This window comes from Zalophus californianus, chromosome 5 (genome assembly GCF_009762305.2).
Source record: "Zalophus californianus isolate mZalCal1 chromosome 5, mZalCal1.pri.v2, whole genome shotgun sequence".
Lineage (NCBI taxonomy): Eukaryota > Metazoa > Chordata > Mammalia > Carnivora > Otariidae > Zalophus > Zalophus californianus.
Window position 1 is genome coordinate 26,263,587 of NC_045599.1, and position 17,942 is coordinate 26,281,528.

At 41.7% G+C, this 17,942-nt stretch overlaps 1 protein-coding gene across 5 annotated transcripts in view; it reads right to left on the minus strand.

The window, feature by feature from the left end:
• KIF3A (kinesin family member 3A) overlaps positions 1 to 11,456 on the minus strand; it is a 55,522-nt gene extending 44,066 nt beyond the window's left edge. Inside the window, exons 1-2 of one of the 5 annotated variants that reach the window (XM_027604504.2) lie at positions 11,055 to 11,456; positions 7,853 to 8,126 (exon numbers count right to left, since the gene is read on the minus strand). In XM_027604504.2, the coding sequence (XP_027460305.1) occupies positions 7,853 to 8,126; positions 11,055 to 11,060 (280 nt within the window). In that variant the 5' untranslated portion in view covers positions 11,061 to 11,456. Of the gene's footprint in view, positions 1 to 7,852; positions 8,127 to 10,559; positions 10,934 to 11,054 lie in introns of those variants that run through there. The other 4 variants (XM_027604503.2, XM_027604506.2, XM_027604505.2 and 1 more) reach the window with 4 other exon arrangements.
• Positions 11,457 to 17,942: the final 6,486 nt, after the last annotated feature.

Here is a 17,942-nt window from a genome sequence, read left to right on the forward strand (position 1 = left end):
TAACTAAGGATCTTAAAAAGATCTGAAAAAGCCAGAGAAAGACAAATACCATATGATTTCACTCATATGTGGAATTTAAGAAACAAAACTGATGAACATAGGGGAAGGGAAGGAAAAATAAAATAAGATGAAATTTGAGAGGGAGGCAAATCATAAGAGATGCTAAACTCTAGGAAACAAACTGAGGGTTGCTGGAGGGGAGATGGGGGTGATGGGGTAATTGGGTGATGGGCATTAAGGAGGGCACTTCAAGTAATGAGCACTGATGAATCACTAAATTCTACCTCTGCAACTAATAAAAAAAAAGATCCGAAAGAATCAAACCATTTTCAAGTAACTACAACTGAGAACAAAGCTCATGAATATTCATAGGAATTTTAAAAATCCAAGAGCCAAGGTAAAATTCATTGTCTGGCATCCAACCAAAATTTGCCAAGCTTGCAAAAAAGCAAAAAGATACAACTCATAATAAAGAAATCCATCAATCAGTCAAAACCAATTCAGAACTGACACAAATGTTAGAATTTGCGCAAAAGACGTTAAAACAGTTATAAAAACTATATTCTACATGTTAAAAAGTTAACTGGAAACTTTGGATAGAAGTTTGGAAGAACTTGGATGGAAGACACAACAAAGATCCAGATCAAACTTCTAGGGATGAAAACTACAGTGTGTGAAATGCACAACATAACAGGTAAGAAATAAAGGCAGATTAGACACCGCAGAATACAAGGTCAGTTACCTTTAACACATACCAACAGAAACAGTAAAAAATGTAATACAGAGAAAAAAATAGAAAAAAGAAAAACAGCATCAATGAGCTGTGGGACAATTTCAAGCAGCTTAATATACATGTCATTGCAGTCCCCCAAGGAGAGAACGGGAACAGGAAAAACATATGAAGAAATATGGCTGAAAATTTTCCAAATTTGATGAAAACTACAAACTCACAGATACAAAAAGCTTAATGAATTGTAAGCACAGAAACAAAGAAAAATAGACCATGGCACAACATAATCAAAATGCTCACAACCAGTGATATAGAAGAAAATCTTAAAAGCAACCAGAGCAAGACATGTTATATAAAGAAGAACCAAAATAAGGAAAGCAGAATTCCAGTAGGACAAAAGGCAAATGAGATGACAGTAGAGGAATATTCTTCAAGTATTAAAAGAAAAAACTATCAACCTAGAATCCTACATCTCATGAAAATTTCTTTCAAAAACAAAGGCAAGCGGCACCTGGGTGGCTCAGTCGTTAAGCGTCTGCCTTCGGCTCGGGTCATGATCCCGGGGTCCTGGGATCGAGCCCCGCATTGGGCTCCCTGCTTGGTGGGCTCGGTGGGAAGCCTGCTTCTCCCTCTCCCCCTCCCCCTCCCCCTGCTTGTGTTCCCTCTCTCGCTGTGTCTCTCTCTGTCAAATAAATAAAATCTTAAAAAAAAAAAAACAAATAAAAAACAAAGGCAAAATAAATACTTTTTAGACTACAAAATCTGAAAGAATTAATCATCAGTAGATTTGCACTCTGAGAAACATTTGAGGAAGTTACCCAATGCAGAAACAGTGATACTAGATGGGAAATATGGATCTACATGAAGGAATAGAGAGTCCCAAAAATGGTGAGTCCATAAGGAAGAAAATAAAATCATTTTTTCCTGTTATTTAAATCTCTTTAAAAGACAACTGATGGTTTAAACAAAAATAACAACCATATGGTTTGGAGTTTATAACACGTAGAAGTAAATGTGCAACAACACCGCCACAAAACTTGGGAGGAGACAACTAGAAGTATAGTTTAAAAACATTTTTTTTTACTTTACGAAAGGTAGCATAATATCACTTGATGATAAAGTGTGCTATATTAAAGATTTATACTATAAACCTTAAAGCAACCACTAAAATAAAACAAACAGGTATTGCTATAAGCCAAGAGAGAAGACAGAATGGAATAATAGAAATAATACAAAGGAAGGCATAAAAAGGAAAAGAGGGCCAAGAGAAAACCAACAGCAAGACACAAATGGTTTTGATAACCCAATTAAGAAGCAGAGACAGCAAGAAAACACCACCACCAACAACAAAACACTACCAACTATACAATGCCGTGCAGAAGAGAGCTAACAACAGATCTGGGGCTACTACTCTTTGAGAGGCCTGCTTTCAAGTTTCGCTTTTGACCAGCATCTGATAATTTGGATTTAGGGAGGGGTCTCGCCAATCCCTAACAAGTAGAGTAGCTCATTATGCCTAAACTGTATAAACAAGGCGGTCTACACCAAACACTTGCTTTCCTTCTTCTATGAGTGTGGGATCTTGGCAAGTGCGAGGCTGAGGGTGCCTACATGAGCAGGCTCCAACAAAAACCTGGGACACTGTGTCTCTTACAGAGCTTCTCTGACAGACAAGATTTCACAAGTATCGTCACATTAAATGGTAGCCGAATTAAGCACATCCTGTGTGCCCACTAGGAGAGGACTCTGGGAAGTTTGTTACCTGCTTCCCTCCATGCACCTTTTCTCCTTGCTGTTTTTTTGTTTTCTTTTTTCGGTATCTTTTTTGCTCTAATAAACCAAAGCTGTAAGTACAATTATATCCTGAGACCCTTGACTTCTCCTACCAAGCTCTGAATGTGGGGTAATCTTAGTGACCTCCAGTATAACTACATTCTAGAAATGCACTTTCAATATAAAAACACAAATATGTTAAAAGTAAAAAAGATGAACGAAGATATACCATGTTAACACTAAATCGAAAGAAAGTTAAAATGTCTATATTAATACCAAAGGAGGTTTCAGAATAAAGAACATTACTATGGATAGAGTAATTTCATAATGAAAATGAGGTTAACGTATGAAGGGGACTTGAAACTCCTAAGCATTTATGCACCTACTCACAGGGTTTCAAAATACATCAAGTAAAAAGTGATAGAACTGAAAGGAAGAGGCAAATACAAAAATATTGTAAGAGAATTCAATACCCGTGTCAGTACTCGATAGACCAAATAGAAAATAATTAAGTAGAAAATTTGAATGATACTATCAAGCAAATTGATGTAATGAACAATTATAGATAGAATGCTCTATCCAACAACAGCAAAATACATAGTCTTTTCAAGAATGTACATTTAATAATAAACTTATTCTGGGTCATAAACAAGTCTCTAATTTCAAAAGATTCAAGTTTTACATAGTATGTTCTCTCACTAAAACGGGATTAAACTAGACATCAGTAACAGAAAGATTTCTGGAAAATCTCAAATTATCTGGAAACTAACACATTTCTAAATAACCCAAGGATCAAAGAAGAAATCAAGTGGGAAGGGAGAAAGTACCTTGCACTGCATGAAAATGAAAACACAGTATGTCAAAATCTGTACAACGCCACTAAAGCAGTACTTAAGGGGTAATTCATAGAATTAAATCTCCGTATTAGAAAGTTAGGAAGGTCTCAAAACAATGACCTCAGCTTCCACCATAAGCAGAAAAAGAGGAAGTAGGAGAACCTACTCCTACTTTATTAGTCCTCTGCCAGACTAACCACAAGAAAAAGAGATGACACAAATAACATATACCAATAGCAGAGAAAGATTTCATCACCACATTCTAACAAAGGAAAAATAGAGGATTGATATAAACAACTTTTTCCCAATAAATTCAAAAACTTAGATGAAAGAGACAAATTCCATGAGAGTAAACTTCCAGAGCTCACTAAAAGAAAAGTAACTCAAAAACCCCTATATTATTAAAGACATTGAATCTTTAAAAACCTTCTCACAAAAAAATACTCCAGGCCCAGTTGGCTTCACTGGTAAATTCTACCAAACACTTAGGGAACATATAATACTAATTCTGGACAAATTTTTCCATATGATTAAAAAGGAGGGAATACTTTCCAACTCATTCTATGAAATTAGCATTATCCTGATACCAAAACCAGACAAAGACATTACAAGAAAACTACTATATCTCTCCTGAACATAGACAAAAAAGTTTAAACAAAATTTTAGCATATCAAATCTAACAACATACAAAAGAATAATATACCATAACCAAGTGGTGTGACTGGTTTCACATTTACAATCAATGTAACTGAAAATATTAACAAATTAAATAAAAAAGATGATTTCATCAACAGGTGCAGAAAAAAATGCATTTGACAAGATCCAAAATCCATTCCTACGGTGGGGGAGGGAGGACAAACCAAGAACAGAGGGGAACTTAATCAGATAAATATCTATAGATAACATTATCCTTACTGGTAAAACAGTGAATGCTTTCTCCCTAAGATCTGGAACAAAACAAAAATGTCCATTCTCACCACTCGTATTCAACACTGTACTGGAGGTTCTAGCCAGTGCAATTCAGGTAACAAAAAGATGGGAAAGAAAGAAATTGTACTATCTCTATTTGAAGGTAACACACTCTTGTATATAGGAAACCCTAGGGGCGCCTGGGTGGCTCAGTCGTTAGGCATCTGCTTTCAGCTCAGGTCATGGTCTCAGAGTCCTGGGATCAAGCCCCACATAGGGCTCCCTGTTCGGCGGGGGGCCTGCTTCTCCCTCTCCCACTCCCCCTGCTTGGTTCCCTCTCTCCCTGTCTCTCTGTCAAATAAATAAATAAAATCTTAAAAAAAAAAGAAAAGAAAAGAAAATCCTAGGGAATTAATTGACCATTAAAAGATGCGGTCCTGGGGCACCTGGGTGGCTCAGTTGGTTAAGCGTCTGCCTTCGGCTGGGGTCATGATCCTGGGGTCCTGGGATGGAGCCCCACATCAGGCTCCCTGCTGAGCAGGGCCTCTGCTTCTCCCTCTCCCTCTGCTCCTCCCCCCCTGCTTGTGCTCTCTCTCAGATAAAATCTTAAAAAAAAAAAAATGCAGTCCTGATACATACTATAATGTAAAAGAACACTGAAAACATTATACCAAGTAAAAAAAGGCATACATAAAAGACTGTATAGCAAAAAAAAAAAAAAAAAGACTGTATAGCATATGATTCTATTAAATGAAATGTCCAGAACAGGCAAACTCATACACATAGAAAGTAAATACATGGGCGCCTGGGTGGCTCAGATGGTTAAGCGTCTGCCTTCAGCTCAGGTCATGATCCCAGGGTCCTGGAATCGAGTCCCGCATCGGGCTCCCTGCTCTGAGGGAGGCTGCTTCTCCCTTTGCCTCTCTCTCTCTCTCTCTCTCTCTCTCTCTCATTAATAAATAAATAAAATCTAAAAAAAAAAAAGTAAATACATAGTTGCCAGGGCAGGAGGGAGCAAAACTGGGAGTAACTGCTAATAGATACACAGTTTCTTTTGGGGGTGATGGAGATGTTCTGGAAACAGATAACAGTGACAGTTACAGAACACTATGAAGGTACTAAAACCCCTGACTTGTATATTGTAAAATGGTTAAAGTAGTGAATTCTATGACTACTAAAATAATCAACTGCACTTCTATGTATCAAAAATACACAATTCTAAGAATGAAATTATAATAATAATTGTATTCACAAAAGCATCAAAAACACTTAGGAATACACTGTATGTTAACTAGAATTTAAATTTAAAAAAGGAAGAGGTAGGGCACCTGGGTGGCTCAGTCGATTAAGCGTCTGCCTTCGGCTCAGGTCATGATCCCGGGGTCCTGGGATCAAGCCCTCCATCGGGCTCCCTGCTCAGCAGGGGAGTCTGCTTCTCCCTCTCCTTCTGCCCCTCCCCCTGCTTGTGTGCGTGTGCATGCTCTCTCCCTCTCTCTCTAACAAATAAATAAAAATCTTTAAAGAAAAAGGAGGGTGCCTGGGTAGCTCAGTTAGTTAAGCATCTGCCTTTGGCACAGGTCATGATCCCAGAGTTCTGGGATCGAGTCCCACATCGGGCTCCCTGCTCTGCAGGGCGCCTGCTTCTCCCTCTGCCTCTCTCTCTGTCTCTCTCATGAATGAGTAAATAAAATCTATAAAAAAAAAAAAAGGAAACAGGTAAAAAAAAATACTTAGGAATAAATTTATCAAAGTAAGGACAAGACCTGTACATTAAAAACTACAACAAAATGCTGATGAGAGAAATTAAACAAGATATAAATAAATGAAGAGAGATGCCATGTTCTGGATTAGAAGACTCAATATTGTCAGAATAACAATTCAACACAATCCCTACCAAAATCCCAGTAGGTTTTTTGTTTTTGTTTTTTGTTTTGTGGAAATTGACAAGGTAATTCTAAAATTTATGTGAAAATGCAAAGGATCCAGAAAAGCCAAAACAATTCTGAAAAAGAATAATAAAGCCAGAGAACAGACACTACCTAATTCCAACATATAAACCTACAGTAATAAAAACAGGATAGACATGGAACAGAATAGACAATCCAGAAATAAACCCACGCAACTGTAGGCTGTTGATTTTTGACAAGAGCACCAAGTTTACTCAATAGGGAAAGGATAGTCTTAACGAATGGTGCTGCAACAACTGGATATCCATAGGTCAGAAGGGGGAAAATAAAAGGCAAAGAACTTACACCCTTAATAAAAATTAACTCAAAATGAATCACAGACCAAAATGTAAGACATACAATGTTTACAACTTCTGGATAAAAACATAAGAGAAAATCTTTTTGGTCTTGGGTTCAGCAAATATTTCCTGCCTATGTCAATGAAAGCATGATGATAAAAGAAAAAAAATGATAAACTGGACTTAATCAAAACTCAAAATCTTTTCTCTTCAAAAGACACCATTTAAAAAATGAAAATACAAGCCACATACTGGACGAACATATTTCCAAATCACTTATCTGATCAAAAGATTTGAATCCAGAATGTATAAAAAGCATGACTCAATAATAACATAGGCAATGAAACTGAAAAGAGGGTAAAATATTTTTTTTAAAAGACTTTATTTATTTATTTGATAGAGGGAGACACAGTGAGAGAGGGAACACAAGCAGGGGGAGTGGCAGAGGGAGAAGCAGGCTTCCCACTGAGCAGGGAGCCCGATGCGGGCCTCAATCCCAGGACCCTAGGATCATGACCTGAGCCGAAGGCAGACGCTTAATGACTGAGCCACCCAGGCACCCCAGAGGGTAAAATATTTTAAAAGATATACAAAGGGCTAATACGTACGTGATTAAATGCTCAACACTGTTATAGAAATGTAAGTTAAAATAATAAGATACTATTACAGATCCTCTAGAACGGCTGTCATTAAAAAGACTGACAATCTAAATGTTGGTGAGAATGTGAAGGAACTAAAAGAACCCTCCTAACACACTGGTGGGGAAAAAAATTAATAGTCACCACTTTGGAAAATAGTTTGGCAATTTCTTCAAAAGATAAATATACATTAACCATATGACCCACCAATTCTACTTCTAGGTATCTACCCAAGAGAAACTTTATAACTTATTTACACAAAGAACTTTCTATAAAAGAATGTTCATAGCAGGACTATATATAATTGCCCTAAAATTGGAACAATCCAGATTTTCATTGAAGATCATAAAAGGTGGTATATTCATACAATTCGGCATTAAAAAGGAACGAAGTACTGATACATACAATAACATGGTTGACCCTCAACAACATTATACAACTGAAAGAAAACAGGTTAGAAAGATGAGATAGGGTATGATTTGATTTATATGAAATTTCGAGCAAAGACAGAACTACAGACAAAAGCAGGTCAATGGGTGACTGGAGATGGGACTGCAAAGGGACATGTAGGAACTTTGAGGGGTCATAAAACTGGATTGTGGTGATGGTTTCACAACTGTATGTATTTACTACAACTCATCAAAGTGTACAATTACAATGGATGAATTTATAGGGTATTAATACCTTGATAAAGTTAAGAAACAGTGAACAATATACTCACCATTGTAGCCTTCAAGAACAGAATCAATAATAGGTCTGGCAGTTAAGTTATAAACATCAAGTTGTTTACTCTCTGGTCCAAAAACAGTATCAAAAGTAAATGTCTTTGGAGGTTCGTTGGAAGAATCAGTCTTATGTACAGTAATAGTTCCCCTCATCTCATCCACACTGACAGCCTGTTTATAGCACATTGATTTCTCTCTCTCGTTGAGGGGCCGGCACCTAACAACCACCTTCACATTATCACAGCTTTCAGGCTTCTCTGATTTATTGATCTGGTGGAGAAAATATTCACAAATAATGGAAAGAACATTTACTTTACCTTCAGCAAATTAAATTTCAAATTTGAAAAAGGCTACTGTGCCATCCCAGTGCCTTGCACATATTAAGCACTCCACAAATATTTGTTAAATGCAATTAAAGATCTTACAGCTCTATAGGAAAGGCTTATTAAATGATATGAAAAGGCAAATAGTTTCTTTTACGATACAAATGAGGAGTAAGAAAGCCTAATTTACATTTATAGTAAATAAATGCTGTTCAAGCAGAAAATGAATCAGTATATTATGGACTGTCTTTCTCCACAAAAGTCCCTGACTTCCTCTGAGTTTCCTGCCTGAAGGAAAATACATGTGAACATGGTTAACAACTTTAATCAACAATATAGTAGTAGGTCCTGTGTTCCCCTGAGACTTTGAGTTTTATTTTCTACAATGCATCAGTAAAATGTTTCTTACCATGTAACATATGTAGCCTATCTTCTCTATAGAAGACAACATGAAATGAAACGCAGCAAAGTCCAATGGCAGAGAGAAATGTTTTAGTATCCCTCTAACCTTATGAACATCTGCATATGTAAAGTTTCAATTTTTGAAATTTTATGATTAACTATCTATGTTAAAATATAACCCTAAGCAAAGACACTTCTTACATGTGGAATCTAAAAAACAAAACAGAGGAACAAACAAAACAAAAGTCACAGGGAACAGACTGGTGGTTGCCAGAGGGCAGTGGAGTGCAGAGGTGGACAAAATGGGTGAAAGAGATCAAAGGTACAAAATCTCCAGTTATAAAATAAGTCATGTATAAATAATATACAGTATGGTGACTATAGTCAGTAGTACACCGCTGCATATTTGGAAGTTGCTAAAAGAATGTATCTTGAAATTGTTCATCATAACAAAAAAATGTTGTAACTCAATGGTGATGAATGGTCACTAGACTCACTGTGGGGATTATTTCACAAGGTACACAAATATCAAATCATGTTGTACAGATGAAATTATTGTGTTATATGTCAATTATACTTCAATTAAAAAAATACAATCCTGTCACTGAAGTGAAGTTCAATAGTTTAGCTGAACAGTATCAATACAACACACTTCTCCCCACCTCTGCTTTCACCACCTAAGTCTAGGTCACCATGATCCTACCCTAAACTGGACACCGGCATCTAGTTAGGTTCTCCTACAGTCTGTTCTCTACAGAGCAGTCAGCTTCAACAAAAATTTAATCATGTTGCTCCCTTACTTAAAACCATTGTTTCCCATAGATCTCAGGATAAAAATCACAATCCTTAAGGTGGTCTGTAAGACCTGGCTCTGGCCCATGTCTACTTATCCAGCCTTATTTCCCAAGCTACCCTGCTTGGCTTTCCTAGCCACCGCCCCATTAGCTTTTTTTAAGCCTTTTCTTGTCACCATGCCCTTTCTTACCACAGGCCTTTCCATGTGCTGTTCCTCCTGCCTAGAACATTCCTCACTCTCCCCTTCACTTATTCTCAGGTCTCAGCAAAACAGCCACTTCACTTGGGACGACTTCCCTAACTAGGTCAAATTCTGGTATAGGCCCTGAGAGCACCCTTCTCCCTCCATCATCTACCACCAGTTTCAATTCTGCTTTTGTTCTACCACCAGTTTCAATTCTGCTTTTGTTTGCTCCTTATTTGATTAATGTCTGTCCTATCTGTCTACACCAAAGGTTGCCAACTGGTTATATAAAAAACATTTATCTTTTGTTTGGCTCATAGCACTTAAGAATATTTTTGAATTAGTTGTTAAAATTTTTAAAAAATGGAGAAATTTCGTAAAAATAACAATTTCTATATTCTCTTGAAAAAAGAAAAGATGATCTGACGTCTGTAGGCCAGCATTCCTCCTACATGGGAACACTTCACAATTCACTAGAATCTACTTTCTATTACATGCCACCCATTCGCTTCATGAATAAGCATCTTGTCTCTATCAACATGACTTTCACCTCTGGCCATGAAGGCAAGCTTCTGTCTTCCCAAGTTCAAGAACCTGGCTGGTTTTGCTCAGTATTTTGCCTCCAGTGCCTAACATGTGGTTGATGCCTGATATCAGCTGAATGGGAACCAGTAATTTGAAAGCAACGACACAGAACAAATATTGGGCATTTAATGCTAAATGTCAAGCACTGTCCTTCAATTCCGCTGTGCATTACCTTATTTCATCCTGATAAAATCCCATGAGAAACAGTTTAATTATGTGGGAACTAAGGACCCAGAAAGATTAAATAATTGTCCCAGGTCTCGCAACCAGTAGAAAACCGACCAAAGCCCAAGTGTTCTCCATGACCCTATATGGGACTTAGGACGCCCCCTGTTAAGTGTACGGTAACACTCTGTGAAATCCTACAAGACAAACATACCACCCCCCACCCCCCTCACACACAAAGACACCTACGGGTTACATTCTGCACTGTGAGCTAAAGTACCACGAGAGAAATGACAGCTCGAGTCCAGGGCTGGAGTAAAAGCAAGCAGCTCTCGTTTTGCTACCATCCAAGGGTCGGCTGCGCGGCGTACAGATCCCACCAGGTGCGGAGCATCCAAAGCCGACCCCCTGCGGCCGCTCCCAGACGCCCTACTCAGCTAGCAGGGCTGGGAGCGAGAGCGCATCCTCTGGCGCTGTGCCTTTATGTCAAGCAGCGCAGGCCCTGCGGGATGCAGCACCCGCGAAGGCGGCAGGGCCTGTCCGGGGCCCCTCCCAGGACCGGCTGGAACCTCGCGGGCCACGGAGCCCACCCCCCAGGCTACCCAACCGCTCGGGCCCGCAGAGCCGGACCCTGCCCCGCCCCACCCCGGCCGCCTGCCTGATCGGCGCCTCCATGGCAACGGCCGCGCCCCCGAGCCAGGCCGCTGGGATGAGGAACCCCAGCCACTGAGCGACTCTCCTCACCGGCATCGTGGCTCCCTCCTGTGCCCGGCGGAGGTCCCCGCCCTGGGCGCAGTCCAACGGGGCCGGGTTCGCGGGAGAGGTTTGCCAGCGACTACCGAAACACCGCCTTGGCGCTCTCGAGACTGCGGCTCCTCGGGCGAGAGCAGGCAGTGCGCAAGCGCACTCCGAGCTCGCCCCGCCTCATCCCCGGCCTCACGCTCCCTCGGCCTCCTGAATTACGCCTGCGCCGAGGCTTTCGGAGTCGTCGCCTAGGACGCCAGACTGAGGCCGCGCCTGCGCAATCCTGCCGGTCGGCTGCGCTAGAAATCTGGCCCGCATTGGGGCGGGGATACCTGGCTGCCACCGGTCGGGAGAGGGAGGTTTTCCTAGGTCGCACCGCTAGTCTTCTGGCTCTTGCAGTACTCCAAATACTGAAAACAACCATAGCAAATAAACAAATAAATAAATACACAAACATAAATACAAGCAATTGTACACCGTGTCCATCTCATTAATGCGCTTGATTGCTGACTTGTTTATAAAACCCGTATCTCTATTACAGATGAAGTTAGGAGGAGCTTTGTCTGTTTTCTCACAAGTATCTCCAGAGCCTAGAATAGGACTTAGAATAGGACCTAGCATAGGACAGGTTTTCACTAATTATTTGTGAAAGAACCAATGATCTATCCTCTTTCCTGTCCGAACCTCTGCTCTGAACACCAACTACTGCGCTTGGATGTGCAATAGACATTTCAAGATTATCATGTCCAAAACTGAAAGGTTGATTCCCGCCCCCACCCACACACACTGTTACTCACTATATTACTGCCCATCCCCACCCCGCCCCACCTCCAAACGTTAAAAAAAAAAAAAAAGGCGCCTTCTCATACTTCCCTCAGCATAATAAATCTAAACTGAATTCTGACAATTGCTTAGGTCACAGTACAGTCTCTTTCCCTCATACCCAATGCCCAATCTTTCAGTAGAGCTTGTTTCTACCTTTAAAGTAGAACCAGAATCTGACCACTTCTCACTATCACCACCACCTCGCATGTGTATTACCACAATAGCCCAAAACTGGTTTCCTTGAGTGCATCCTTGTCCCCTTTTAGTATGTTTTCAACACAGGAGCCAGAGTGATGGTGTTAAAACATGAATCAGATAGTGTCTTTTCTGTATTCAAAACCTGCCAATGATTACCTATCTCAGAGACTAAAAGTCACAGACCCTCTCCCCATTTCCTACAATCTTCCCTCTTGCTCATTATTCTGTACCAGCTCCGCTTGGCCTTCTTGATTCAACAGACATTCTGGGCACCGTTCCATCTTAGAAGGCAAGGGCTTTTGCACTTGCAGTAGGAGCTAATAAAAACAACTATAAAGCATTTGACTTAGTGTCAGTGTACTGTTCTAAGTGCTTTACTTTCTTTTTTATTATTAATTTAATCCATATAATAGCCTTCTGAAATAGGTACTATTAGTCATTTTACTAGAAAATAGGAACAACTATTTTACAGATAAGAAACCCAGGCTCAGAGCCATTATGTAACTTGTCCAAGGTCAGATATATGGGCAGTGACAAAGCCCAGATCCAAACCCAGGCCCCGGAAAGCTCTCCCCCTACATATCCACCTGACTCCCTCACCCCTTTCAGAATGTCTTTGTTCACACATCACCTTCTCAATGAGCCCTACAATGATCTCTCTACTTAAAATTTCAACTTTTAGCCCCAGTCTTATCTCTTCTCCATATTTCGCATTTCTCCATAGTACTTATCACCATCTAATACACTGTATATATGATACATATATTATGTATATACATATACCCTGTCTTATTGAGATATAATCACACATACAATTCACCAATTTAAATGTAAACTTAAATGGTTTTTATTATATACATAGACCACAACCACAATCAAAACATTTTCATCACCCCAAAAAGAAATTCTATAATCATAGGAGTCACTCCCATTCACCCCCCACCCCCTCCTCTTCAACATCCCAGCCCTAGGCAAACACCAATCAACTTTCTGTCTCTCTTGCCTATTTGAGACATTTCATATAAATTGAAGTATGCAATATGTGGCCTTTTTTGAGTGATTTCTATCACTTAAGAGTAATGTTTTCAAGCTTCAACCCTATTGTGGCATATACCAGTAATTCTTTACTTTTAATGGCTGAGTAATATTCCATTGTGTGGATATGCCACATTTTTATACATTTGTCAGTTGACAGACATTTGGGTTGTTTCTACTTCTTGGCCATTATGAGTATTGCTGCTGTGTAGGTTTTTGTGTGAACACGTTTCATATCTCTTGGGTCTAATATGCCTACAAGTGGAATTGCCAGGTCATTCAGTCACTCTAATGTTTAACACTTTGAGGAACTGCTGAGCTGTTTTCTACAGTGGCCACACCACCAGCAATTTTATATTCTCATCAGCAATATATGAGGTTCACAATTCCTCCACATCCTCCCCGACTCTTGTTTTCTTGTCTTTTGACTACAGCCCTCCTACTGGTGTAAAATAGCATCTCATGATGGTTTGGATTTACACTTCCTTGATAACTAATGATGCACCTCTTTCCATGTGCTTATTGACCATTTGAATGTCTTCTTTGGAGAAATGTCCATTCAAATCTTTGCCCATTTTATTTGTCTTTTCATTATTAAGTTGCAAGAGTTCTTTCTAAATCCTAAATACAAGTCTCTTTTCAGAAATACAACATGCATAAATTTTTCTCCCATTCTGTGGGTTGTCTTTTTAATTTCTGGAGCGTGTTCTTTGAAGCTCAAAAGTTTTTAATTTAGATCAAACCCAATTTATGTATTTTTCTTTTTGTTTGTTTGTTTCCTTCATTGTACTTTTGGTACATATCTAACAAACCATTTCCTAACCCAAGGTCATGAAGACTTATTTTTTATCAGAATTTTCTGGTTTTAGCTTTTACATTTAGATCTATGATATATTTTGAATTATTTTTGTATATGGTATAAGGATCCAGCCTCATTTTTCTGTTTATGAATATCCTGCTGTCCCATCACCATTTGCTGAAAAGCCTATTCTTTCCACCACTGAACTACTGTGGCACCCTTGTCAAAAATCAATTGATCGTGAATGTGACTGTTGAATCCTAGACTCAATTCAATTCCATTGGTCTAAATGACTAACCTAATGCCAGTACTGTACTATCTTGATTGCTATAGGTTGGTGGTAAGTTTTGAAGTCATATAGTTTGAGGTCTCAATCCTTTTTCTGCTTTTTCAAGATTGTTGTGGCTACTCTGATACCCTTGCATTTCCACTGAAGTTTTGGAAGGACCTTGTAAACTTCCACCAAAGGGCAGCTGGAAACTTAATAGATTATGTTGAATCTACAGATCAATTTGGTAAGTATTGCCATTTTAACAATGTAAGTCTTTTAATCTATGAACATGGAATGTCTTTCCATTTACTTAGGTCTTCTTTAATTTCTTTCAGTGATGTTTTGGAGTTTTCAATGTATAAATGCTGCACTTTTTGTTATATTCTTAAATATTTTATTCTTTTTTATACCACTGAAATGGAGTTATTTTCAGATTTTTCATTGGTATTGTATAAAAATAAAATTGATTTTTTTCTAGTACATTGACCTTGTGCTCTGAACCTTCATGAACTTGTTTATTACTTCTTTTTTTTAAAGATTTTATTTATTTATTTATTTATTTATTTGAGAGAGAGAGCACATGAGACGGGGGAGGGTCAGAGGGAGAAGCAGACTCCCTGCTGAGCAGGGACCAGATCCAGGGACTCCAGGATCATGACCTGAGCCGAAGTCAGTCACTTAACCAACCGAGCCACCCAGGCGCCCTTGTTGATTACTTCTAAGACTTTTTTAGTGGATTCCGCAGGTTCCTGTACATACAAGATCTTTATTTCGTAGCACTTTTGAAAGATAATTTTATTAGATACAGAATTCCAAGTTGATAGTTTTTTTCTCTCAACACTTTAAGTATTTCAATCCACTTTCTTCTTGCTTGCATGATCTCTGAAGAGAAATGCAATGTAATTCTTTGCTCTTTTATAAAGAAAGTTTCTTTCTCCCACTCAGGCTTCTTTCAAAATTTTTTCTTTATCTTTGGTTTTCTGTAGTTTGAATACAACATGCCTAGGTATCATTTTTGGGCACTTACCCTGCTTGGTGTTCTCTGGGCTTCCTGGTTCTGTGGTTTGGTGTCTGGTATTACCTGGGGAAATTCTCAGTCATTACCACTTGAAATATTTCTTCTGTTCCTTTTCCCCTTTCTTCTCCTTCTGACATTCCCATGTATTTTAATGTAAATTTAATGTAAAGTACATTTTTTAAAAAGATTTTATTTATTTATTTGACAGAGAGAGAGAGAGAGAGATTGAGACAGCGAGAGAGGGAACACAAGCAGGGGGAGTGAGAGAGGAAGAAGCATGCTTCCCGCAGAGCAGGGAGCCCGACGCGGGGCTCGATCCCAGGACCCTGGGACCATGACCTGAGCCGAAGGCAGACGCCCAACGACTGAGCCACCCAGGCGCCCCGTAAAGTACGTTTTTAATGAAGTATATCTTAAATAAAGAAAAGTGCAATAATCAGAAATGCACAGCTTGGTCAGTTTTCACAAAGTGAACCCATGTGTGTAATCAGCATCTAAATCAAGAAACGGAACATTACCATCCCCCTAGAAGGTCCCTGCGATCCTTCCCAGTTACCATCCACTGCCCCCTAACGGTAACCATTATCTTAAGTCTTAACGTTATAGATTTTTTTCTTGTTCTTACATTTTATATTAATGGAATCATCCAGTATGACGTCTTTTGTACCTGTCCCTCCACATTCAGTATTATGCTTGTGAGATTCTTTCTTGTTGGGTATAGCATTCGTCCATTCTTTTTCAGTGTGGTGTAGTATGCCATTGTGTGAACACACAACAATTTGTTTATCTCATTCAATTGCTGATGGACTTTCGGGGCTATTACAAATACCACTGCCCTGAACATTACGTAGGTGTCTTTTTGGTGCACATATATGAATTTCTGTTGAGCATATACTTAGAAGGGAAATCGCTGGGATTCTACTCATGTTTATTATCTATCTTTCCTGGCTAGAATGCAAATTCCATGTCTATTTTATTCACTGTCATGTCCTAACACATTGTAGGCCTTCCACTGAATAACTGCTGATCGGGAAAAAAAAAGGTACGCATGAAGGAACTACTTTGCGAGGAAGATATTGTCGCTTTTTAAGGGACGAAGTAACCGAGACTGAGAGCTCAAGTCACCTACAGATCGCACAGAGTCAGAATCCCATCTCATGCTTGTCTGACTGAGGGGCGCTCTTGACGCTTCACTTACCCGGTCCTGTGTGCCCCCAAAAACGTCCTGTGAGGTAAGACGCAGGGTCGGCGGCCGGGTGTCCTTCTCCCGGGCCGGCGTGGTCACCAGCTGCCCCGTCCCGGGTTCGGGACTCCGGTCCCGGGGCGCGGGCTCCGGGCGGGAAAGAAGCTCACAGTGGGCGGGGAGCGCGGGGAGAGCGGATCCCTCGCCCACCTGCGCGCGCTCGGGGCGCCGCGTCCCGAGAGCCAGGGCCGAAGCCCGGCGGGCTGGGCGCGCCAGGGGCAGCTGCGGGCCGGGGCTGGGCGGGATCCCGAGAGCCTGCCCCCGCCCCGCTCCCGCGTGGCCCCCCGGCTGCAAGTCCCGGGCGCCGGGTTGTAAAAGGCCGGCTATGGCGGGTCTCACACCCGGGACGCGGCGCCCGCCATGGCTTCGGGAGGGCGGCTCCGCGCGCCGGCCCGGAGAGGACCGCGAGCTGCGGCCCCTGCCCTCTGCGCCGCTCCGGGTCCGCGGGCCCGACGGGCCCCCGTCGGGCCCGCGCCCTGGCCGGTTCCCTGGGACCGGGGAGGCCCTCTGGACCTGCGCCGGCTGGTCGCCCACCTGCAACTGGCGCTGGGTCGCGAGGCGCGCCTGTGGCGGGGCGGCCAACCCCAGGTAGCGGGCCCAGGGCGGGGGCCTCCCGGGAGCGCGTTCACCCCCTTCCCCGCGCGCGCATGGGACGCGGCCGGGCTCCACCTGCGCCGGCGCCCAGGTGAGCAGCACCCGGGGCGCCGGGACCTGCCCCCGGTGCGGGCGGGGCACGAGGCACGAGGCGGGAATCGCGGGCCGCTCTCGCCGAGGAGGAGGGCCGTCTCGACCCCTGAGCCGCTGGGCAACGGAAAAGCACTTAGGCCCACCGCAGCGTAAGGTGCAGGGACTCCTCACAGCCCCTCCGGTCACCTTCGGCAGACCTGCGCCACGGGCGGACCGAGACTGGCCACCCACGACCTTCCTGGCCCTCCCCTACCCCCTCTTTCTGGCAGGTCGAGATCTGTCTGCCACAAGGTCCGGGACCTCGTGTTGTGGCTCCTGGAGCTTAAGAACATTTTTGACTTCTCCCAGGCCTCTTTTAACCTGGCTCTCACTACCTTCGGCCGCCTCCTGGTTTCGTTAAAGGGAGGGAGGCCTGTGAGGATGGTAATGGGGTGGGAGAGGAAACCGACCTCTGCTATCCCAGATGCTCAGCTCGCAAACGAAGGGACTTGCTCCAAATGGTAGAACTGTAATAGGAATCTCTTTACATCGCGCTCCCGTGCCTGTCCGGCTCAGTGTGGTGTGGCCTTCCGAGAGGACTTGGTGGGGAGAGGACTTACCGTGAGATGAGATAAGGTGTGCTTGTCTGCACCGGCCCGGTGCAACCTGAGGCCAGGATGGGATGTTCCCTGAGATGGTGCTGCATTTCCCATCATTCATTCCTCTAACAAAGAACTATTGACTAGTCCCTTGTGGTTCTGAAATCAGGAGCATATTCACTGGTCAAATCTAAAAATGGCACTAACTTGTGGAGGAATACAATCAATCTCTTT